General features: G+C 40.9%; 1 protein-coding gene across 2 annotated transcripts; it reads left to right on the top strand.

The window, feature by feature from the left end:
- Positions 1-298: 298 nt before the first annotated feature.
- LOC306735458 (ras-specific guanine nucleotide-releasing factor 1-like) lies at positions 299-26022 on the top strand (the record flags this gene model as incomplete). Of its 2 annotated transcripts, none has more annotated exons than XM_079216928.1 (27): positions 299-574; positions 6110-6216; positions 7859-8006; positions 8811-8903; positions 10302-10555; positions 10669-10748; positions 11202-11395; positions 12972-13081; positions 13289-13407; positions 15255-15415; positions 15952-16015; positions 16859-17001; positions 17289-17371; positions 17923-18171; positions 19867-20240; positions 20645-20766; positions 22285-22453; positions 22870-22976; positions 23094-23206; positions 23708-23768; positions 23908-24014; positions 24195-24279; positions 24463-24660; positions 25217-25296; positions 25395-25512; positions 25603-25671; positions 25930-26022. In XM_079216928.1, 27 exons carry the CDS (start codon positions 299-301, stop codon positions 26020-26022), a joined length of 3777 nt encoding a protein of 1258 aa, XP_079073054.1. The 2 variants fall into 2 exon arrangements, with proteins under 2 accessions (XP_079073054.1, XP_079073053.1); XM_079216927.1 differs by having other exon boundaries at positions 19867-20252.
- Between the last annotated feature and the right edge of the window lie 184 nt (positions 26023-26206).

Below are 26206 nucleotides of genomic sequence, written 5' to 3'. Positions count from 1 at the left end.
CATGAGCGATTCTGGCTCACGAGGAAGGCTTTTCTCAGACGGCGTCGGCGGTATGCTGCACTGTAGCGTGCTCGCAGCGTGGAATTAGTGCAGTTGAATGCGTAACTTTGACTCTACGTGCATCCTTTTCTTCTTCTTTTTCTTTTTCCTTCGCCGTGCAGACACTAGTGTGGCAACTGTGGATGATGGGCACACGGGAGTGGGCTGCTGCCCACCAAGTCTGACTGGGTTTCGGAGGTGCTGAGAAGAAGAAGAACATGTAGGCATCCCCGCAGATCCTCTCGGATTCACAGCCAAAATGCAGAAAGGGTTGAGACTCAATGATGGCCATATCACCTATCTGGCTCTTTTGGCGAAGAAGGATGGGACGAGGCGAGGTTGCCTGAGTAAGAAAAGCTCAGACAACACAAAATGGCATTCAAAGTGGTTCGCTTTGTTGCAGAACATGCTGTTTTATTTCGAGAACGACTCCAGCTCACGCCCCTCCGGACTGTACCTGTTGGAGGGATGCGTGTGTGACAGGGCACCGTCGCCGAAACCATCCCTCTCAGCGAAGGAATGCTTAGAGAAGCAGGTGAGATATCGATCACACGGAGCTCACTTAGGTCCGACTGACTGCCGCTGTCAATGTAAATCGTCTCGCCGAGCGGGCTCACTCGTTAATGCTTGATGACACTTGACGTGCCTCCTGTTGGGAGAAACTTGCTCGCATCACCGTGGCGCTGGGAGAAAGCATCATTTGCGAGAGGAGGTTTCTGTGCACGCAGCACAATCGCAACCGACAGAGTTGTTGTTTTTATCCCAACATCTATTTATCACGCAAACAATGTCCCAGTGAAGCTCACTTGACGTTCGGTGTTACGTAATGGCGTCATTTTAACTGATTGATTGTCTCGATTCTGCACTAAAATAGCTTCGCAGCCAGCCTCAAAAGAAAGGCGGAGACACGCAGTGGTTAAAGTTGACAGGATAAATGCAATTCTCTGAGGAACTTTGCAAACACGCGAACTGGTTTACCTTCCTCCACTGTTTGTCTCCCCTTATCCCAACAACATGTGTTGCTGCACATTTATTTTTACATAAGAGGATGTATTTTTAGACTTCCCAAGTGCTCATGGATCGCAGCTCATGGGGAGTAAACTTAAACAGCATCAAAACTTTGCAGGTTGCCATCTTGCGGAGGAGAGCTGCCCCTTCCCTGTCGTTTTGACGTATTGATTTAATTCCTTGCCTTGATATTAATAGCATCCTACCTTGGCAACTGCGTCTCCCCGGTTCATAGCGGCTTGGTTCATTTGATAGCTCTGTCATAATCATAATGTTGATAACGACAGACATGAATGAAACCCAAACGATATGTCCAAGGCATACTTTTGTTTTTCATCCCCCATTCGTTTGCATTCCTCAGGCATTTAGTGCTATGGATTACCATGTGAGGGCTACACAATTTCCACTCTTTTTTATGCCAGTGTGACAGGGTCAGACATAATCTCAGGGAAAGCATGCTGCTTCTAGCAAAACCGTTTTGAAGGCGTAGGAAGGCTGCTGCTGGAAGGAATAAACCTTGTGGCATAAAAGCATTTAAGAGCCAGAGAAGTGGTCAAGCAGCTGTGAGCTATGACTGCAGTCACCTTTTGAAATCTGCTCTGCCAGATGCAGTCTCTTCTGCCTTCCCTGCAGCAGAGCCAATGAATAATTGAAGTCAAAAGTCATTCTATCTGGTCAGTCAACATAATCTTTGTTTGTATAAGGGGAAAAAAATTCTCACTGTTTTTCATCAATGGCATTATAATGTTTTCTTTGGCATTCATTTTCCTTTTGAGTGTATATGAAAACCTGGACTTTCTGCATCGCAGACATGTTGCACTTTGAGCATGTCTGTAGAACAAAAGTGAGACAAACAAGTGTCATTCTGAAAACCATAAACACATCACGTTTGTGGCATGCATTGGAGTGTTTTGTCTAACATTTCTATGCATGCAACAAATGAACCTGGCCGTGTTGAAACCGGGGACGTATGATGGGTTCATGATCGCCCTATGCTACCCCTTCATTAGAAAAACAATCTAATGAATGCCCACATTATTCTGGACTCAGGTGTTGAAAATAACTCCATTGCAAAAAAAATGGAAATGTTTTAGATAAGTAGAATTTAGGTTCTATCAAGTCCTACAAAAAAATAATCAAGTAATACCCCAAATCCCGTACAAATATTCAGCATTTCATATCTATTCCATATATGTTATCTGAATATGCACCATGTGTTGGGATTTCTTATTTAACATACATAGATAAATTATATATCTACCCAAAACAATGTTTGAAGATGTTTGCACATATTTTGTCAGGCTAAAATTTTACTTTTACAATTAATGTTTTTTTTTTCTTCTTTATTATGCTTATAAAAACAAATCTGTTGAATTATCCAACCTCCTTACTGTAGGTTGTCTGGTCAGGAACCCAATCCTGAGTTATGATAATTATATTTGTCTGTATGACAGATATGGACATAGCGTAAATTCATTATGAGAGACTATTGCACAGTGCCTCCGACCGTTTCTGTATGCGGCTGTTTTCATCAGCTGTACCTGGTGTTGCTGTCCATGGAGCTGAACTCTGCTGTCACGTCATTTTCTTCAAGCACTTGCCCTCTGCTCTTTATTGGCCGAGCTGTCAGGATTAGTATCAGTGTCACCAAAAGGGCGCCATACAGATGTGCCAGCAGAATTCAGACGATTCACAACAAGTAAATACATGTTTATTTTAGCAGAGAGCATTTTTTTTTCCTGTAACATATTCAAATGTAGGTTTTTGGGGTCACAGTCCTCAGCAGGAGAAAAAAAAAATCACTGGTTGTTTGTTTTTTTATGAACAAGCAAGATGTTGCAGTCATGTGAATTTTGACATTCATAGTTTCTTTTTTAACAAGTAGTCTTAGTTGCCTAAAATAAGCCAGAACTAAATGTAGCAGAGTAGAAATAACTTATATTTGTCAAATGGGTTGTTTTGCAAGGCACTGAAGAACAACCTATTTTGTCATTTAGCTATGAGAAAACTATTAAACTTTGCTCACCGTCAAGCCTATTTCCTTAAAACCCTGTCAGGACAAGAGCTCTATTCTTGGGATGAAATATGGACTGAGTGACATCTATGATGACAGCTGTTCACGCAGGCTGCACCAGTGAATTTATTTCAACGGTGAATTAAATTAATTTGAAAGCCTACAATTAGCATAACACAGTCTTCTGTTCAGCACGTGTCCCTTTACATAATATGTGTCAGGAATAAATTCTCTCAGTTTTATGTTATTTGTGTGGGGGTGTGAAATTGTGTGCACATATATATATAAATGTTATCTGTATTTGCACAAATGCATGCCTTTCGTGTGAGAACTGCACACTTTTGTAGTGGGCAATTAATCAAGTGTACATGTCTGCATGTGTCCACATCTGTACTTCTTGTGTGGTTTGAAGTCTGCATTTGCCCCACTGTGACCTCCTGGCATGTGCCGATGTCGATCTCTAAAAGGTGAAATGAGAACCGAAAGAGTAATCAATGCTCCAGGTGTCTGAGGGCATACAGATTTCCTTTTGACTTTCTCCACTCTGGAAAAACAAATAATGACACTTGAATCAATGAGCAGAGGTCATCTGAGGCAATGTGATTGTAGATTTCTGACATTAAACCTGGTCCATATGCAGATTACAACAGATTTCTGATGAGTGTCTTAATGTTGTGTCTGCATGTGTGTGGGTGTACGTGTGTGTGTGTGTGTGTGTGTGTGTGTGTGTGTGTGTGTGTGTGTGTGTGTGTGTGTGTGTGTGTGTGTGTGTGTGTGTGTGTGTGTCAGAGCTGCAGGAGGAATGGCCGGGCGAGTGCTGGATCTTATCTGTGTGTGACAGGGAGAGGGACAATGCAGCGAATAGATACCAAGCCAACTGCCACCTTGCAGGGCTACAGCGCTTTTTATAGCCCTCACTCCTCAGGAAGGCAAAAGATCTTTCTCTTCCTCCCTCTCCGTCTGTCTCTCACTTCTCATTGTATTCTTTGGAGTGTTCTACTTTTTAAATGTTCTTATTCCCCATTTAGAAGGTGAGCTACGTTTAAGCCCACAGTTACTATGGCAACCCCTATTTGCATCAGAAAAAGTGCATTTGAAGGGGCCAACGAAATGTGCAACAACATGCCTCGGCATTGTGCTTCACTTAGCAAGTGCAGCACATATGGGCATATAAGAAGTGTGAGGTGGTGAGGGGTAGAGGGCGGGCGAAGTGGAAGTGCTTGATATGTTTTAGTTTTTACCCTTTTCTTTGTACATAAACAAATTTACAAAAGATAAAATAAAAAAGGATCTAGTCTACCATCATGTTTCATAACTTTACTTTTGTTTGAAGGGATTTCTATGAGGATATGGTAGAACTTTTTTTTTCATTAAGTATAATCATGAAGTGCAGGTTTTACAGTAAACCATGTTATACTACAAACAGCATGGCTGGGGTCAGTGTTACATTATTGCTGTAATTCTCAACACTGTGTTTCCAAAGGTCAATACCAGAGCAAGTGGGTCAATGACTCGTATCGACTAAATGAATGCATCCATACATCAATAGTGGTCCATTATATCTTTTGCACCATGGTATCAATAGTCCAAATATAGTCCCACTTGTTTTGAAATGTGTCTGTTAATGCATTTTTTTCTCATTATATTTTTTAGAGTATTATTTTAGATTTTTTAGATCAGTAAACTAAGAATTTAACTTGTCTAATTGACAAGTTATATTATTAGTTTACTGCAGGTGGTTGAAATTACACAAGGAAAAAATATTACCATTTCGTATTCAACCAGAGTATTGCTTCCCCAATGTTAGCGGTGCCACAAACCCAACCACTCTATGTGTAATAATAACATCTTTATTAGTTAATAATATTTGTTTTCATATACAAAAGTATTGGCGTGATAACGCTTCCCTTTTCTTCAAACCCTATTTGCGTACAGAAGTAAGGAGTTGTTTGTGACATCTGTTCAAAATCATGTTTATAAGCAAATCTCCACAAATTTGAAAAACTCATGACATATCATGGTGATAAAACAATGTTAAGTAAGTAATTAATGACTTCAAACTATACATTAGGGAATAGCTATTTATACATGTATGATAGAAAAAAAGTAAAACCGAAAGATTTGAACAGAGTCCAGGCCTACTCGAAAAAAAGCATTTTTATTCAAAATGAAACTGTATAATCATTAGTGGTACAGTACGCGTGTTCACACTTTCTCTCAAATACATTTTGTCCATAGATTTTCAATAAGGATTTACTACATTGTCTCACTTGCCGAGAGATAGTGTCTCTGTGGCAAAAAGAAAGGCTTGACATAACAGCTCACAGGAAGCGAGAGATTGGAAGCACATTATTGACAAAAGGCCCATTCTGCTGCTCATCAGAAAATATGGAACATTACTCCCCTTCACAAATGATTTGCTCTTGGCATTTGGGAGGGATAAAGAAATCCAATATATTGAATTTGTGGGGATCTATTTACAATGCATTAGTGTTATATAATTTAATGTGTTTCTACTACAAATAGGCTGTGTGTACTATTAATGCAATGACCACCACTTTGTTGATTTGAGGATTTTACCTGATAAGCCTATTATAAAACAATTCCACATGCATTTGCCATAATTGCCATTTCTGAACCTTTAAGGCTGTAGGGTCACTGGGGATAATTGGCGAGGGAGTAAAAAACGGGCAAGCACACAGAGGTGTTTGTGTCACTAATATAAAGCCAAATCACTGGGACAAAGCAAAACAAAATGTGGCGTCAATAGAGAGGCTTCCACCAATTCAGAGGTGAGTTGCCACGTTACAGGCAGAATGCACATAGGCTTTATAATGAATCTCTCAAGACTTTCCCCCTAGGATCTCTCTCTCCCACTCATCCAAACACATGGGCATGCATGTGTGTAGACACAAGTTCAATTTTAACACAATATAGGTTTATGAAAAAGGTTTCCTGAAAATCTTTCACTAAAATCCATTAATGACACTAATTATCTAATTAAATGCTGAGCAAATATTTAACTCTTTCCATCTTTTCTATTTTCAGTACTACTTTACCGTCACGTTCAATCATGACAACCAGAAGGCTTTGGAGCTGCGCACAGAGGATGTCATGGACTGTGATGAGTGGGTGGCTGCCATCACACAGGCCAGGTACTTCTCACACATGACCTCTCACCTACATGCACACAGTCAGCTGTGTGTGTGTGTGTGTGTGTGTGTGTGTGTGTGTGTGTGTGTGTGTGTGTGTGTGTGTGTGTGTGTGTGTGTGTGCGTGCACCCTGTGATGTCGTACATTGAAAGGGTTTTCAGAGCCTATCGGGTTGTAAAACTGGATAAGCGGTTGAATTCATGATGGCGTCCCCTAGATTTGCATCATTTCAGCATTCTCTCTTATGCAGAACAGACGGTCACACTGAGCCAGACAGCAGCATAAGAACAAGAACCACAGGAAAGCAACTATTAGCTTTTCTGCTGAGTTGTCCTTTTTATCTAACTTGCAAACACACATCTTGTCCTGCACCGAAGCAATATAACAAACATTCACTGGGGAATCCTGCACTGCTAACATTAGTTTGCAGGCTAGCTAGCTAAGCAGCCACCCAGCTGCAGCACATCCAACTGCATGTAAATGTACCTGCAAATGTCAAAAGGAGGGATAAGTCAATGGAATTTCAGTTGGACCTTAAAATGAGATCTAGTTGTATCCTAACACAAATTGAATGTAGGGCTGTTCTAAGGCACAGCCGTGATTTAAGCTAAATGCTAACATGAATATGCTAATACACTGAACCAATTAATAAGACTAATGCAAATGTTACCTGACCCAAACATACTGGGGATTACTACAATGTATTCCCTTGGACTCATGAATGTTTGTATAACATCTCATGGTCATTTTCGTCAGGGTATTTTCTTATGCGGTGGACATTGCCATCCCTAGAAACCGCTGCTAGCATGGCCAAAAAAGCATTCGTCTTAGCTCCAAAAGTCTCTTTAAGCTGACTAAGATGCTAAGGACTACAACAGAATGTAACCAGAATTGTAACCAAAATATAAATGACAGTCACGCATTGAGCGTGACTGGATATGTCACTCTTACCTGTCTTAAAAACTTGGGAGCCCTGTCAATATATATTTTGCCTTCAGCTCAAAATGAATGCACATTAACTTTCCCACCATTCTTCTACACTGTAAAATTGTGAGCGAAATGCCCCTTTAAGATTTAGACACAAACGAGACAGCCAAGCGATACAATCACTGTAAATGTCAGCAGTGGGAATTTATAAGGCGAATTGATTGGACTTATTGAAGATCACATTGATTAGTTCTTAGTCAGGGCAGCAGCACTTACTGTATGTAGTAAGTTGGCCTGTAAGCATGTTATACACAGCAGGGCAATAAAGATGTATATTTGCATACTATTATATTGTCTTTATTGAGGTTTCTCAAGTCTAAAGCTTTGAATTTAGTTTTTACAACAATTTATTTCAGCGCATTTCTACTTTGACACACTGTTTTGTGATGTTGAATCAAATTAATCTAAAACCTTTTGTTGAATTGGGTAATGCTCAGAATAATTGCTCATGCAGAAGCAGGCTTTACACATGGTTTGCTAAGCTCACAAGTATTTGAAGAACTGCTTGCGTAAGTTCCTGGGCTCGGTGTGGACGCAAGGTCTTTGGTTCAAACATATGCTGATCAGAAGTCTGCTTTTGCTTTGATAAATCTATGGCGAGCCCATGAAACACGCGCTAATGAGGTCCTTACAATGTCTCTGTGCGTGTCTGTATAGTTACAGGAACCTGGCTACAGAGCATGAGACCCTCATGCAGAAGTATCTCCATCTACTCCAAATAGTGGAGACGGAGAAAATGGTTGCCAAGCAACTTCGACAACAGATAGAGGATGGGGAAATCGAGATAGAGCGGCTAAAATCAGAGGTAACTTGCCTTGTAATTTCATACTAGTAATACCTGTGTGTGTGTGTTTGTTTTTTGTTACTGTATGGTTTACAGAGACAGAGAGAGAAAAGATCAAAGTAAAATTTGTCAGTCACAGAGTATATAGACAGAAAGAGCAATGGACAAAGGTCAAGACCCGGATTCCAAACCAAAATGTTTTGAGTTCAAGGCAAGCGTCGCAGCTTACAGTGCCCCCGGGATGTCCTTGTTAGAGACTATGCAGCACTGTTACTGAGTGTTTTGTATCCTAATTATTCAGTCTAAAATGGATCAAATACATCTCTCTTTAATGTGCTAATGGCTAGCTCTATTTGAATTGAATGTTTTCAATATGCATGAATCAGCTTCTATTGTACCTGATACTGCCGCCTGCACCACAAAATGATAATCAACTGTTTCACTTTCCATGGCTAAAACGGGTAGTAGTAATGGTTTTGGGTTGTTTTGTTTAATTTCAGTCCTTTATTGAAAGCTGTTTGTCTCTGGCCTGTTCTTATTCATACGCTGTGTGAGTCTAAAGGGAGTAAATGAAAAAGGGTTGAATAAAATGAAATACATTTAGATGCAACTGGTACAGCTTCTTCATATATGAAATCTTTGAAACCAGCTAATGGACAGTGACAAAGTTGAATACAAACCAAGTAAATAAAACATTCAGAATCGTGACAAAAACAGTGAGTGCAGTGAGAGAATATGACATTACCAAGATCAAGAGTAGGATTATAGCTGCATACAGTATGAGGTACTCAGTCAATGCATTGTTTTATTTGTGTTGGATTTCAGATTGCTGGACTGCTGAAGGACAATGAAAAGATCCAGTCAAATCCAGAGGTGCCTCCCAGTGAAGACGACACAGAGATCAAGAAGATCAAAAAGGTGAGGTCTGACTGCTTTAGTGCTGCACCGTTTTAAAGGAGAAAGCCAGAATCACTCTTCTGTCTTTATCAAGAAAAACTAAAGTAATACAAAGAGAAAAGCTAAGTGGGAAGGGGGAAAGGACGGAGGTGAAGTTTGATCTGTTCTAGCAGGGATATACGAATGGTTTCTGAAACAGGTTTTATTTTTAACCTTCATTTATTCAAGGGAGCTCACTCTCGCATTCACAGCAGGGAGCTCCTCATCCACGACAACTACAGGCTTGTTCTTCAGTTCTACTGAAGCAGCTGCCTGCTCCTTAATGAAGCTGGAACGTTTTGGAAAGACAGTTACTTTAAAGCTGAGAAGGCAACGCACCTACAGATAATTATAACCCGATTCTGCTTTTCCCCTCAGCTCTCCAAAGCATTTTAGTGTCTTTGAGCTCAGTATTTAGATTTTTGCCACCTTCAAAGTTTCTGTTTGGGTTTACTCTTAGTTCTCTCAACTAAAATGGTTTCCAACCGCAGCTGTAATTACATCTATGATTCACATACACAGTTACACCCAGTAACGGTGCACAATTATCAAGTATTATTGGAGTTATTATAGGAGTTGGTCCAAAATGAAACATAAATGAGAATGAATATTGGATTTGTCAGATTAGCAGAAACACTACTCCAAATAAATGCTACTATCTGCAGGATGTGTAAACAGGCAACTGTTTGCGAGCATATTCTCTATATGGCACCTTTATATTGTCACAATACGTCTTATTGTGCTGCCCCTGAAGTGAGCACAAAAATCAATGAACGTTTGATTTTTGCAGGTTTTGGTGAAAACACAAGGAATTCTTTAGCTCCTCACACAGTGATGCCCTAAACATGAGCTAGCTAAGGTTCTCATCATAGCCTTTAGCTTTTGGATCTTAGTCTGACTTGGTGCATGTGTACATTCCTCTTCTCATTGTGAATTTGGAAATCTTTATATCTACTTCCAGGAGGGACTACTATCTACATTGTGGAGTGAAGAGTGACAGTTTGTCCCTATCAATCAACTGACAATGCTTCATGTTAACGATGATAATTGTCTTGAATAGTTAATGAAATACAAAAAAGTTATGTGACTCTATTGGAATACCCTTTCCCAGACCTAATTTTAAATGAAATATAGTTTATATCACTCTATATATCATAAAATGTCATGGCTGTCCAATGAAAATGACCTATCTCCAAATTGTTCCCAAAGTTGCAGGATACATTGGAGGACTAAATACACCTTTTTAGCCTACTGGCTACTTGTAAAACTCAAAACTCAAAACCCACTGGGTATAGTCAGTATAGTCACAAATCCCTGCATGCATACACAAATGCAAACAAAGGTAGCTTAACTTGTGCATGCTAACCTTTTTCATCACAGGTCCAGAGTTTCCTGCGAGGTTGGATTTGCCGCAGGAAGTGGAAAACCATCATCCAGGACTATATCCGTTCACCCCACGCTGAAAGCATGAGGAAGAGGAACCAGGTGGTGTTTAGCATGCTGGAGGCCGAGGCTGAATACGTCCAGCAACTCCACATCCTGGTCAACAACTTCCTCCGGCCACTGCGAATGGCCGCCAGCTCCAAGAAGCCACCCATCACTCACGATGACGTCAGCAGCATCTTCCTTAACAGGTGGCTGGTGCTGAGACTAGTTGTGTGGGACAGTGGGAGCTGCCAACCCTGTGCACAGGAGAGGGAGAAACAATAGTTCATGACCACTGTTTTGCTTTGATTTGTTTTATCAGTGAGACCATCATGTTCCTCCATCAGATCTTCTACCAGGGCCTGAAGGCCCGGATAGCCAGTTGGCCGACACTTGTGCTGGGTAAGAGGCTTGGAGACTACCCCCCAGTCACCCACACAGTTCAACATTTGGCTTGTTTTTGAGGTTGGTTAAAGGGTCAGTTCCCCCAAATCGTACATAATAATAAAAGATATTGCAGGTTTTTGAGATACCTACCTGAGTGAGCCACCAACCAGCTGATGCTGGCATGTGGCACTCATTCAATCCAAAAACCTTTTTCTCGAAACAATGCCTTTTTATCCTCACATGACTCACACTGCAAACAACATCACTCTCAGAATGATGTTGTACTTATGTTCCACTTTCTGAATTTAGGTGTTTGCAGAAAGTTTTACAAATAAAGAGCAACTGACTCTTTTTCATTGAGGATGATTTAAAAGAAATAGCCTGTTTTTAGCTTTTGATCTTGATGTAATGTAAGAATGAATATAACAAAACATATATATTCATGAAGATTTCTGTTTCTCTTTGCAGCGGACCTGTTTGATATTTTGCTGCCCATGCTCAACATCTACCAGGAGTTTGTGAGGAACCATCAGTACAGCCTGCAGATCCTGGCCCACTGCAAACAGAACCGAGACTTCGACAAGCTGCTGAAGCAGTACGAGGCCAAGCCCGACTGTGAGGAGAGGACACTGGAGACCTTCCTTACTTACCCCATGTTTCAGGTCAGACTTCGGGGCTACTGTGTTGATGACAGCAGTATTATTGCATAATCCGTATATAGTGTCATAAAGTATAAGCCTGTACACGTTGTTTAGAGCTTGCACATGAACTTTACTTCCTTCTAATAAAGGTCTTTGTGCTCCAACAACACTGTGGTGAAATATATTCAAACACGGTATTGTGTTTACTTTTCTGAAGTAATGGGCCCTATTTCTCGTACCTGGCTAAACAAAGTCAAGCAAATGTCCAAATCTCCACCTTAAATTAGCGAGATGATTGACATCAGGCTATCTGGGTTTCTTCACGGCTGATCCGCGCTGAAACGGTCTCGTTAATTCTAGCCAGACGTCAGTCATCTGGATAAATGTTCGCGCCCGCTCCTCTTCAGAAGGGATAATAATGGAGCACTGACACCACGATGTTCTAACAGTACAATGGCAAATAAACTCAGAGGAACCTCTTTTTATTTCTCTAATGAGAAGCAGGAGATGATCATGAAGACATATGAGGAAGTCAATACCGTAGTCATTCACAGCAAACGCGTTGCGAATATTCCAACGTTTTTGCAACATTGTTGTCGTGAACGCAACTTTAACATCGCCCCCGCTGTGAGACATAAGCGTCACAAATATATCAGACAAGTTAAATGCGTCAGTGTTGAGAAAATGTATCGGCAAATTTTAAGTGCTTCATCACCCAAATCAATCAGATTATATTTACGAATACATATATACTTATGAGGATATATGTACTGTATGCGCGTATGAATCATGTACTATATATGTGTATATGAGTTTGAATATGTGTATGGGCGGATCAGTATGTATGCATTATTCATAATCAGAAATTCAATCAATTGAAGCAGTGAAAATAAATTATGTGTGATTTTCTGTATTCTCATCACGATCACCTTAATCATGTTCTACAATAATGATATGTATGGTGTACTAATAGCACTGTCATATAATTATGAGTGCTTTCAACACATCCATAAGTTTCTTAAGAGCTAAATAAACTTAAGAACAGCGGCATGCAGCGGCTGATAGTCTGTGTCTGAGACGGGCGATCAGCTGCGCCTGTGGTGATCAATGTCCGCGGCTCGAGAAGTTCTCGTAAATAAATTATTTCTTGCCGGCAAAATCTATAGCGCCGCGTACAGGAAGTCATGATGATGTAAAGGATGGATCCTGGCGATCTGAAAGAACTCTTTCCCTATAAAACTAATATAACTAATATCGCTCCTTCATCAATGAGGAAGGGAGCAGTCTTTTTAGTCCGTGGGAGTGGTCAGCTTATCCAGTGAATTTCAGTAAGTCTGCCCGGGAGCAGGTTTAAATTTTTGAATGTGTTGCTATGGTGATTTATCTAAGCCTTCTTCGAGAAACCGAGAAAGCCTGACCTACGTCATCTTATCCTGACAATTAGCCCGCTAACTGAGTAAGCCAGGTACGAGAAATAGGGCCCAGATGTTTGACACTGCTTTCTGAAAAGCTTGAAATCTCTTTTAACACTAAAAGATTAAAGATACCCATTTAAATAACTCATTCAAACATCTTTCTCTCTCTCTTTCTCTCTTAGATCCCTCGTTACATCCTGACGCTGCATGAGTTGCTGGCTCACACCCCCCATGAGCACGTAGAGAGAAACAGTTTGGACTACGCCAAGTCAAAACTGGAGGAACTTTCCAGGTAGCTCATCAGTCAGTGAATCAAGCACTTGAAAATATATTGTTCATTGTGCTACAGTATATGTTAAAACTCCCTCAGTGCGAATGGATGGATACAGAGATGTCTGTCAGATTCATACAGTGATTTTGGGAAGGGATACTACATTCAATGAATTGAACAAACAACTTGGACAGTGAAGAGTTTCTGATTTTCATTCTCTACCTTCAGAATCATGCATGATGAGGTGAGCGAGACGGAGAACATCAGGAAGAACTTAGCTATTGAGCGGATGATTGTGGAGGGTTGCGAAGTGCTGCTGGACACCAGTCAGACATTCGTCAGGCAAGGTAAGTCAGACAAAATCATGAATGGGATTTTTGCATACTCAGCAAATTCACCAAAGATGATTGTAAACGTGTACGGTTTGTAGACTCATTTATTTATACAAATGTTTAGTTTTTTAATTAAGGAGGCCACATCTTAACCCACATTACCAAACGAAAGGTCACACAACCAGCATTGGACAATTGAAACTGTACTTGATTATTCATTACATATTAAACTCAATGAAATAGTTTTTACTAATGACTGTACTAAATACTTAAAGGCAAAAGTATTGTATGACATTACTAGTTAGTTTGCTTTGTCAAAGTTACTTTTCCTCAACAAACATCTGCATGTCATATCTTTTGTATTTCACATGTGGTAGAAATATAAAATGAGATGTTGTTGAACAAGGCCTACAATTTGGAGAGATTTACTGACCTTACCATCGGGGGCTGCACAACGCTTTCTAGAGGACCCAACCTCAAAAGCACTTTCACACGCCCTGATTTTAAACAAAACAAGAACTCCAGACCCCTTGAGTTCGCACTATAGGGGTGGAAATAAACAACTACTTTGATGATTCAAATCATATTGTCAGATCAGGTCAAAGATTAAATCACTGACTATGTAGTTTGTCTACTTTTTTTCTGAGCTCAGGGGCACATCAATGTGCAAATGCACTTCAGTTCATGTCAGTAAGTGAATGCATCACCATTCATACCGCTGTAACGTTCTTCAGTTGGTTCAGTCTGATTCTGGTCCAAGCTGTTATGGTCAGTTCATTACAAAACTAGCAGCACAGGCATTGCACAAACGGTTCACAGCTCAGCACCATTGAACCCAGATTTATCCGATTATGATTGTTTCTGTGGCTTTCACAGTCTTTTAATAGGCTTTTAAGGAGGAAGTAACATACAGTTTATCACAGCTTAGCTGACAACGGTGCTCTCAGTCCCCGGTGAGGGGAGTTCCACTGCTCCCAGCTATTATAGTCTCTTCAGTTTCAGGATTCATTGTGAAAAAATGATTTGTACATACACTGAAAACCTCCTTCGGATCAGTTTATTCACTGAACACGAAGAGACCCAACTGATAATTAACCCAGTATCTAAATTCTGGTCACACAGCAAACAAGCCGACCCGAGATGTCAAAGTAACAGAGAAACTGAAAATAGTAACTGTAATGTTATTACTGAATTTCAAACTTAGTAAGTAACTAACTATCAACTGAGTCACGCTATACTGACCGGCACAGCATGCTTTATTTGTTTACAGTTATATATCCATTCTTCAACATACATTTAACACCATCCTCACACATCTCTGCTGCAGCCTTTCTGTTGCGATGCATCACATATAATCTCACCCAGATGTTCAACACCTTCCTCCATCTCTGCAGACATGTGAATAAAATCATTGATTGCTTATGCACAAACACATGCCTGTTTTATACTTCACTGTAGCTGCAAACTACAAACAACAGAATTATGTATGTTTATACACACAATTTTACTCTTAAGATTTACAGCTACATTAGGAGCAAACATTTTGTGCATTTGTCTTTAACTGTTATAACACCTGCTATTACTAAGGTATGTGGACATTGTGGTACAGGAATAGCTGAGAGAGAGAGAGAGAGAGAGAGAGAGAGAGAGAGAGAGAGAGAGAGAGAGAGAGCCATTTGATTATTCCTATAAAAGGCTTTTGAAGCTTAAACACCAATTATAAGATCAAGGTCAAAGTCACATTTCATGTGTTTTCTCCTGTGTGTGTGTGTGTGTGTGTGTGTGTGTGTGTGTGTGTGTGTGTGTGTGTGTGTGTGTGTGTGTGTGTGTGTGTGTGTGTGTGTGATGGTGACTCTCCGCAGGTTCCCTGATCCAGGTGCCGATGAGCGAGAAAGGGAAGATCACGAGAGGCCGACTCGGCTCTCTGTCTCTGAAGAAAGAAGGCGAGAGACAGTGTTTCCTCTTCTCCAAACATCTCATCATCTGTACCCGCGGCTCCGGGGGAAAACTACACATCACTAAGGTACAGTAGGATTGTACTTAAGAGGACCGGATTTAAAAAAGATACAACGCAATTAATTGAGGTAAACTTTTGTCTTAAAGTATCCTATAAAACAGATGAAATATATCTAAACTGGTTGAAGCAAATTCAAGCAGTTTTGGATTTTGGAATTTCCACGACTGAGGTGTGAAAATTAAAAGTTTGACAAAGCTTTACATTTTTACCAACATATATATATATATATATATATATATATATATATATATATATATATATATATATATATATATGATAATAATAATAATAATAATAATAATAATAATAATAATAATAATAATAATAATTGAATTAATCTTCTTTTTCTCCAGAAAATATTTTCATCACATCCAATCAAATCATAGCATTGACCCAGATTTAAAATGGCCCTGAAGGAGACATTTACAATGTCTGTACCTTTTTCAGCAGCATTTGTTCAGATGCCCTAAAACTATGAAGAAACCTCCACTTAGCTCGTAGCAAACTGAATGTGACCTTGTTACCTTTCAACCCTGTCACAGAATGGAGTGATCTCTCTCATAGACTGCACACTGATGGAGGAGCCAGAGGGGACAGACGATGAGAGTAAGTGACAATTTATTCAAAAGTGTATATGTATGTAGCTCAGTTAAGTAGTGGACTTGAATAATTGCAAACCTTACCAAAGACAAACTGTAACAATCAGTGATCAAAATTGTTATTTTATTGTCTGTGCAAAATATTTCCGCAATGTTTACCCCGACTCCGAGCACTTTGCAAAATGTCCACCTTTCCGCCTTCGATCCCACAGAATATCAAAACGTGAGCAGTCACAACAATAAAAACTGCAGATAAACAATATGTTACATGTTTGCTATGCTGTATGTTAAGTAGTTTCTTTGAGCCTTTTGGATACAATTCTCCATAACAACCCTGATTGCATGACTGTGCAGAGAGAGTTGGAGACTATTCTTTCAAACAACCAAAACACTCCCATTCTTAATGGTAGAAACTGGTGAAATTGGTGTGGGTTGTACATTATTTAATCAAGCAAACCACAATGTATCATTGTTACTAATAGTGTTGTGCGTTCATGGCACTCTCTCTTAATTAGAAACTGCAGATGGAAAACACATATTTGCACTTTACACATATAGTGCTGACCTCCATACTGGTCTGGGAATGTCATGAATGAAAACATTTTCTTCGTGTACTTGGTGTGAAATGTTTCTGAATGTATAAATCAATATAAAACCCCAGTAGATTTATACATGACACAAATCTGATTTAAATAACTTTGAGCTACACTCACAATTAGAATCTAAAACTAATTTACACTTTACTTACACAAAGGTAAATCTTACTTTGACATTTCTGTTTTATTCTCAGTATATTTTATTTTACCCTGTCACAGAATTAATAAAAAATTAATATTGTTGAACATTCCAGCCAAGGTTGAGCGGAGTGGCCAGGACATAGAACACCTGGACTTTAAAGTGATGGTGGAGCCCAAAGACGTCCAGCCCTTCACAGTCATCCTGTTGCCTTCGTCCCGACAGGAGAAATCAGCGTGGACAAGCGACATCAGCCAGGTACGTGTCCTCACCTGCGTGAATAAAGACTCAATTTGTTCCAAACAAAGTGATGATTTGACTTAAGCATCATTAGATGAAGAGAGTTTACATTACAATTGAAGGAATACAATTAGAGCTAAGAGTATAGGCTGCAAACATCATTTTGGGATAGAACGTAACATTACAAGGAAAACAACAGAACAACTCTCATGGCCGTTCGGGATAGAACATTGTATCATCCACAGGTTTGTTAACTCCCTCTTGCTTTGTTATAATCACTAACAGCCTGTCTGCTTGCCTTACAGTGCATTGACAACATTCGCTGCAATGGTCTCATGATGAACGCTTTCGAGGAAAACAGTAAAGTCACCGTGCCACAGATGATTAAGTGAGCCTCTGACACCACGCAGAAAAGCACATACATTATACATGCACAAACAGAGATTGGCATTGGCATTACTTAAATACATGAAATATGCATGACCATGTGTGCCCAAACTCTCAAACGTTTTTAGTGCTATACTTGTGAGGACCCTTAATGGCATAACATATTCCCCATGCTTGGAAGTGAACACCAGACAACATGATTTTAATTTTCAAAAATCTCCTCACTTTCAAGGTCTGAAATTGGTCGTTATAAAGATTGCAAAAGCATACACTTATACACACCATTCTCGTACGTAAATGTAATGTATGTAAACACTAAATATTCACAGTAGAGTTAAAATGTCCAAATTAGTATTTTCTCAATATTGTATAGATTTAAGTATTTAAGTTTTTTTTTTTCTAGTTTGAAAACTATTCAACCCATAGCAATGGTAATGCTTTCCCCTCTGACCCACATGTGACCATACAAATGTACTGGAGGTGGCTTGCATAACTACTGCGAGCTAAATCCCTATAAGTCACATTCTTAACTTCAGTTAAACCCCAACGCAGGTCGGACACCAGCTTGTACTGCGACGATGTCGACATCCGCTTCAGTAAGATGATGAACTCCTGCAAGGTGCTGCAGATCCGCTATGCCAGCGTGGAGCGTTTGTTGGAGAGGCTGACTGACTTGCGCTTCCTCTCCATCGACTTCCTGAACACTTTCCTCCACTCCTACCGTGTCTTCAGCAGTGCTGATGTAGTGCTGGACAAGCTCATCACCATCTACAAGAAGCCCATCAGTGCCATCCCTGCACGGTGAGTGATCCCCTGAGTGAGGTGTTTCCAAGAGGTTTAAGGGATTTTATGAGCTCACTGGTATGAAATCGTACACACTAATCATTTTTTAGTTGCAGGCTAATAGAGACTGTTTGAAGATAACAACCCAACGTCTTGTTCTGCTTACTCTGTGTGTTTGTATGTGTTTGATCATTTACTAGCTTAAGTCAAGAGGAAATTTCTTCACGTCATATTTGCAGTATGCATGATTTTTATTCCACACCTGTGGATTGTGGGAAAGTCATTAGTTCATAAAATGCCTTTAACTTTGATGAAACAGTAGCTGGTAACAACTGAAAAAGGAACAAAGTTTGAAATGTATTTTTCTCCGAAGGATGCAGCAACAGTGCTGTCGTGGTGCAGTGAAAAGGTGGGACTTCCCCCGTGTCTGGATTTGTCTCACGTGGACTGTCTGTAAGCAGTCCTTCATGCTATCATACCCTGTCCAGGTGAGACGGGACTAGAGGAGAGGCAGCGAGAGGCCACACCAACACATCCATCCTCTCGTCTGCTGTCCACCATCACAGTTAATTGGGTCCTGCGTCCACCCACCTCTCCCTAGTCCGTCCTCTTCTTTCTCATTCCACTCTTTTACCCTTTTCCACTCTCTCACTTTTCCTTTTCTTTCCACGAGTCTGACCATTCCTCTCTCCGCTGCGCTGTCACCATGGCAACCCTTCACTCTGCTGCAGGACCCCACCCTCTCCCTCTCTCCTCATCTTTTCCCTCCCTCCCTCCCTTCCTCTTTCTCTCCCTTTCTCACATCATCTGCAGCGGCTCTACGATATTAAATATTGATGGTGGTGTTTTGCACCCAGACCGTGCTCTCCTCTCTTGCTCCTTCTTTCTTTTTGTTTCACTCCTGTCTTATCTCCTCTCCATTTTCCTCTTTCCTCTTTCCTGCTTGACTTGTGTCCTCTCTCAACTCTCTACTTTGCTTTTTGTGCTTTGCCTTTTTCTTTTTGAATCAACCTTCTTTCCCTCTCCCAGACTCCCCCAATTCACATCTTGTTGTCCTTTCTTTTGCAAATTTAGGCGAGGAGACACAACATGGCCGCAGCTAGCACCATACAGGGCTGGAGGCTTCCCATTCGCCCACTCCCAGCCAGCAGCCTTCGCTGTGGTGGAATCCATATCCACTATGTTGCTCCTTTCTCGTGCCCTCCCTCTCAGTCTCACTGTTCTTGCCCCTGCTTTTTTCTTTCTTTCACTGCACCTCTGTCTCTTTCTCCCTCTTTCCATCTCTCTTCCTCTATCTGGCTCCCCTTTTCTCTCTGTTTCTCTCTCCCCATGTCTCTGTGGGCCTCCCCTGGGCTGGTTGCTGTTGGCAGCAACCGTGCCTCCCACACTGTCACTTGACATGCTATTTATAGGCCTTCAGAGGGGGTGGCTCTCAGTGCAAGAAGGATGCTGTCTTAAACAATGTAGCTTAAATAAAAGAGGCAGGAGCTCCCGAAGAGCCCTGTGGTTAATGTGTTCCCTCTCTGCTTCTGTGTACTGACACCAAGTGCACCATGCACCCCCATTATCACAAATTCTTCCCTCTCTCTCTTATTCAGGTCACTGGGAATAATTAACCAAAATCCCCAAAGTGATGTTTGTATGAAAGATGCTCTTCTTAATGTTCACCTTTCTGTCTTTTCTTCTGCTTCTTCATTCTCTCCTCTTCTGCAGCTCTTTGGAGCTTTTCTTTGCCAGCAGCCAGAACAACAAACTCCTCTACGGCGAGCCACCCACGTCGCCACGTGCCAGCCGCAAGTTCTCCTCCCCTCCTCCGCTCTCCATCACCAAGACGTCCTCACCCAACCGCCGTCGCAAGCTTTCGCTCAACATCCCCATCATCACAGGGGGCAAAGCCCTTGACCTGGCTGCACTCAGCTCTTCTCCCAATGGCTATGCAAGCATGCACTCCACCATGTCGCCCTTCAGTAAGACCACCCTCGACATCAACAAGCTTCATGTTTCTAGCACCATGGCCAGCAAAATTCCCGATGAGGGAGAGACCAAAGCCGAAGGCAAGGCGGAGGAGTCTGTCCTCAACAAGCAAGGTCAGAATCACTGTCCATGGGATTTTGCTCAGTTTTAATGAGGTTCGTGTGTAGTGTGGAAGCTTTTTCAAAAGCCCACTGTCATGCTCATATCTTGTATGTATCCTCCACTCATGCGAGAGCAACTTTGACTGTCTATCTCATCAAAGTAAGAGTGGTACTGAATAGATTTTGCATTTGTAAGATGTGAAATAATTAAAGAATCTGCTTCTTTAAACAGTTTTCTTTGAGCTTGCACAGCAAAAGTATTTTTTCAAACATAGAATTCAGTTCAGATGTTTTGACACTCTGCCCCGTTGCCAGCTTCCACCAGGCTAAACTAGTTATGCCCAGACATTACTTTCATACACGTCTCCTCCTATGCTGCCTTTTTTTTCTTGATTGTGAAACTTTTTTCTGTCCAGATCTGTCTGTGAGAGAGGAATGTGATGAGGATCCAAGACAGAGTGACGAAGTTGAAGCAGAAATGTCTCCTCCCAAATCACCATCAACACCCAAGAACGTCAAGTCCAAAAACTCTGGTGCAGTATACTTTGTCTCTGCAACATTGTATTACGACACAGTGTTATGCTTAAGAGGTTCCATGTTCGCGACATCGTGTGATCTACTTACCAACCCACCAGTTTAAAAACAAACGAGTTGGCAAGATTGTCCAGGAGTAGTACTGAAAAGACCCATAGCAGAGGTAACACCAGTTGGTATTCATATACAGGTTAGGCAAGATATTTCCTGACAGTGTGTTCGCCTTCTTGCAGAGCAATAGATGAAAAGATTGATACCATTGTTGTGTCAATATATATTAGTAAATAAGAAGCCACTGCCGCCTACTGGTTAACTTAGCTTAGCATAAAGATGGGAAACAGAGGGCAACAGCTAGCCTGGCTCTGTCCAAAATCACCAGCATCTCTAAAGATCACAAATTAAACATAAACCCCCTGTAAAACCGCAACATGTTGTTGAGCTGTTTTCAACCTGTGGTGCCTGTGCACTAATCAAAGCTAACTGTTTGCTGGCAGTAGTTCTTATTTACTCTACAGACATGCGTTTGTTGACCACATCTATTTCTAGGCAAGACAAGGCAGGAGCATATTTCCCAAAATGTCAAACTATTGATTTAATACATTTGAAACATTCAGGAGTTTGACTTATTCTTAAAAGATGTCAGCAAAGCAGATGAAAAAGGTTTCAGAATAGAAGAAATGGGTACACGTTAGGTGGAAGTCAATAATATCAAAGGCAGCAAAGGGTGTTATTTCGATTTTTCAGTCAGATCCATTTTTACCATCCAGCAGAGTCAGATTGTACATGTGAGAAGTGAGGTTGAGATGAGAAGAGTAACTCATAGAGTTAAATAAACACTGCAGCAGTGGAGTGAATAGCAAACTTTTTTTTCTTCGGAAAATGACAAGCGTAACTATAACCAAATAAGGTCTTGTTAAAAAAAACACCCACAGCCTCCTGGCCCTCCCCATACCGCACAGAGAGGGAGCATCCACCCCGTAGGTAGTCAGGCACAATTCATCCCCAGCGTGTTCTCTTCCCACGGTGCTGGATACAAGGGAAGCCAGTGCCTTGTGTGAGTAGGTGGAAGGAAACCTTGTACCTTAGCAACGATGTGCATGTTCTTCTATACCGCCCCCGGCTAAACGGAGGAAGGCAGGGAGGAAGGGGGGGAGTGAAGGAGGGAGGCAGAGAGGCAGAAACAGTGGAGTGAACACTGTCACTGCCACCAACTGCAGGACACACTGTGCTGGGTTTGTTTTAGCTCTCTGTTGCCCTCCACTGGTCAACAACTTAGTTTGATAATCCACAATCAGGATTTCCACAGCACAATCCGGAAATAACATTGAATAGTTTACCTGATAAGCCACCCTCAATTCCCATTTCAGCCTAATGCTGAGGCTCGGAAATGTAAGAGTTGTAATATTGTTTTTGTAAATAAAAAATGCTTGAGTGGAAGTATCCTTTAACTGTTTGATGACAATAATGAAGAGTTTAGGGTTTTAACTGTATTATTTCCTGTTTTCTTCCCCTCCCTGTAGAGTTTTCCCTGTTTTCCTTCAACAATGGCATGGTGGTGTCCTCTTGCCGGGAGCTGGACAATAACCGCAGTGCCCTTTCTGCTGCCTCGGCCTTTGCCATCGCCACGGCTGGTGCCAATGAAGGCACGCCAACCAAGGAGAAGTATCGCCGCATGTCGCTTGCCAGCACAGGTCAGTCGCGTGAGGGGATGCTACTTCAATTTAAGACTATGATGGAATTTTTTTAACAGTCTCTTTAAAATCTAGTGGAATTACCCCCCCCAAAAAATTGGATTGGACAACAGATGACTTTGTAAAATAGTTCATTTCTGGTGGGACAAATTATCCACAGTGATAAGCGAAATTATACCCATTTGTATGCCTTAAGACCACCAGAGGGCCTTCCAACAAATTATAAATGTCATGACATCATTTATGTAAGCGCCTGTTTCAGTGATAGATGAAGAAAAAAAAATGATCATATATATATATATATATATATATATTTGTTTATAATATACTGATTTTTCTGTATCTGGAGGCAGGTTATAGAGTTACATCAGAGTGAGAATGAATTTTGACTGCAACTTTGTTAAACTGGGTTCCAGGTTTTCCAACAGACCAGAGGAACGGGGACAAAGAGTTTGTTATCAGGAGAGCGGCCACAAACAGAGTCCTGAATGTGCTGCGTCACTGGGTCTCCAAACACTCACAGGTATAGTGCACATTTCCCATTGTGTTCTTTGTTTCAATCTGTGTTTCTATGCGTTTGCAGAAAATAAAAACAACACTTCTGTCATGACTCTGCTGTTGTTCCCGTGTTGGTCCTCAGGACTTTGAGCTCAACACAGAGCTAAAGATGCGGGTAATTGGCTTCCTGGAGGAGGTGATGCATGACCCGGAGCTCCTGACACAAGAAAGAAAGGCAGCTGCCAACATCATCAGGTTGGTTTTCTGTTATCATGGCTTGATGGCACATACAGTCATACATGACACATCTGTTTTTCAGCTCCCTTTAGAAAACAAACGTCCGCAAAAATATTTCTAATGCGAGCAAATGGACGTCCAGTACATCCCAGGTCCCTGTCGGACCTCCAAAAAATGGACCTGAACACTGACAGTGAAGCTACATCAAATATAAACTTCATCTTTTCCTCTGAGCAGCAGTTTTACATTGTACACTCGTACAGCGTGGCAAAACTGGAGTGAACCCCCACTATGGTACCTGTCAGCACGCCCTACTGCTACCTACTAAACATTATCAACCCGTGGAGCTGAAACCAAAAGAGTCTGTAACCCAAACTGAACAAAGAGAAAAATGAATACCTAGTGTGCTGGGTCAAGTTGAGCACTTTTAGACAGGTTAAGTCCATTCATGTCTACTTAGGTCATGGCAATTGTGGACAAAATGATCAAATAATGACACTTGTATGTTTTTGCATGTAGGACTCTCACTCAGGAGGACCCTGGAGACAACCAGGTCACACTGGAAGAGATCACACAGATGGTGAGTGAAATAAACAACCTTTTCTCTATAAAATAACCCATGTACTTCGTAAAAGATGACTATAAATCCCGTAGAAATGATTTCTGCATTCATTGTGATAATGCTTTTACTTGCGTGTGTGTGTTTGTGTATGTGTCAGGCCCTGGAAGACAGTAAGACTGAGCCGTTTGAGAGCCACTCTGCCCTGGAGATAGCTGAGCAACTCACTCTGCTGGACCACCTGGTCTTCAAGGTCATCCCATATGAGTGAGTACACAGGCATGCATGTGCATGTGCACGCGCACATGCAACGCAAACGCACAAACACAGGCACTATACGATAAAAATGATAATGGCCAATTGGGGGAGTTAAGGGAAACGCGCACAGTACATGTTGGTGTGTTTTTCATTGTTGATTATTTTGAAAAAAAACATTTTCCTCTACAGGGAGTTCTTTGGTCAAGGCTGGATGAAGAACGACAAGAACGAGAGAACTCCCTATATTATGAAGACAACCAAGCATTTCAACGATGTATGTGTTTACTCTGGTATTGTGACTAAAATGTACATGTGTATTATAGATGATAGATAGATAGATAGATAGATAGATAGATAGATAGATAGATAGATAGATAGATAGATAGATAGATAGATTGATTGATTGATTGATTGACAGTCATTATTATCACCATGTATTTTTTCTCTTTTTTGTCAGATCAGCAACAAGATCGCCACAGAGATCCTGCAGTGGGATGATGTCAACATGCGAGTAGCGGTGATCGAGAAATGGGTGGCAGTGGCTGACATCTGTCGCTGCCTCCACAACTACAACGCCATGCTGGAAATCACGTCCTCTCTCAATCGCAGCTCCATCTTCCGCCTCAAGAAGACCTGGCTCAAAGTCTCCAAGCAGGTATCGTTGACATTGCTTCCCAGCAGTGAAGTTAACATGGGTGCAAGTTTTCAGGATTTAGCAAAGTAATTAGTAATAAAGTTTAGGTGGCCCTAAAGGAATAGTTTGCCATTCTGGGAAATACACTTATTTTCTCTCTTGCCAAGCATTATATGAGAAGATCAATAATGCTTTCATGTTTGAACACTAAATTTAAGGCTTTCTGGGGGGCAGTGACTTCCTGGAGTTTGTCATCGCTGTCGGGTTGCCAGACTCTAAGAAGTCACTGCTCCTGGCCAAGAAATCCTTCTCGTAGTTTTTACTCTTTGCTTTTTGTAAAACAAAGCAGTTATAACTTTTTAACCATTGAGCTTTTTTTGTTCAGTCATCCTGTAGTGAGCATTTCAAACTTCATTTAAAAAAAAAAATACTTTGTATAAAAAAGGAAATAAAATGAAAGGAAACCTCACATGTTCATTTTAAAGAGCATTGCCCTCAATTCATAAAACTCTGATAGAGATTTCAATTACCTTTTTAGCTGCTGGTAATAACAGTTTTGCTTTGATCTCTTTTCTAGACAAAGACTGTGATCGACAAATTACAAAAGCTGGTGTCATCAGAAGGGCGATTCAAAAACCTGAGAGAAGCTCTGAAGAAGTACGTATCTATAGCTCTTCACTCACACGGGAGGTTTATACATTCCTCTTTATGTTTGAGCGTTATATCTCTACTCCCGACCCTCCTCTTGTCCTCAGCTGTGACCCTCCCTGTGTTCCCTACCTGGGAATGTACCTGACTGACCTGGCCTTCATCGAGGAGGGAACACCCAACTACACCGAGGACAGCCTGGTTAACTTCTCCAAGATGAGAATGGTAAAGAACCCCAGTGTGCAGAATTACACACAATAACATGAACATTATGTTGTGTCTGTCTTAAGTCGTTTTTATTTAATTTGTCTCCAGATATCACACATTATCAGAGAAATACGGCAATTTCAGCAAACGGCTTACAAGATTGATTATCAACCGAAGGTGAGTTTTTCTTCTGTCTTTATTTATTATGTATTTTACACTTTTTCATGGCTTTGATTACTTGTGTGGATGTATTACTGTATTGCAATGCAATTTTCCTAATAGTCTGTATTGTTCAGTAAAAGTATATATTTGGTAAAAATAAGTTATTTTCATCATATTCCTTATTTATCAAGCTTACATTTCTGTTTTTTCCAGATATGCATGGCATCTTGGGACACTCATTTTAAATTGTGTTTGTGTTCATTATTGCTTTAGGTTGCAAAGTACTTGCTGGACAGCAGTACAGCGCTGGATGAGGAGAGCCTGTATGACGCGTCTCTGAGAATCGAGCCCAAAACTTTATCATGAAGAGGATCTCTATCTCTCAATCCTCATATGGATCCACATACAAGTTATTTATTATCATGTGCACAACAATTACAGAGAAGCAGTCGTTGGCAATGAAACTCTTAGATCTCAGGCCCACTCCAACAAACATTGAAATCTACAACATGAAATCGTTTGTAAAAATTAAAATATAGGGATCAAATTG

The sequence above is a fragment of the Taurulus bubalis genome (genome assembly GCF_910589615.1).
Source record: "Taurulus bubalis genome assembly, chromosome: 4".
Classification (NCBI taxonomy): domain Eukaryota; kingdom Metazoa; phylum Chordata; class Actinopteri; order Perciformes; family Cottidae; genus Taurulus; species Taurulus bubalis.
The sequence above is the reverse complement of the archived record's forward strand: the minus strand, read 5'-3'. Positions and strand labels throughout refer to the sequence as shown.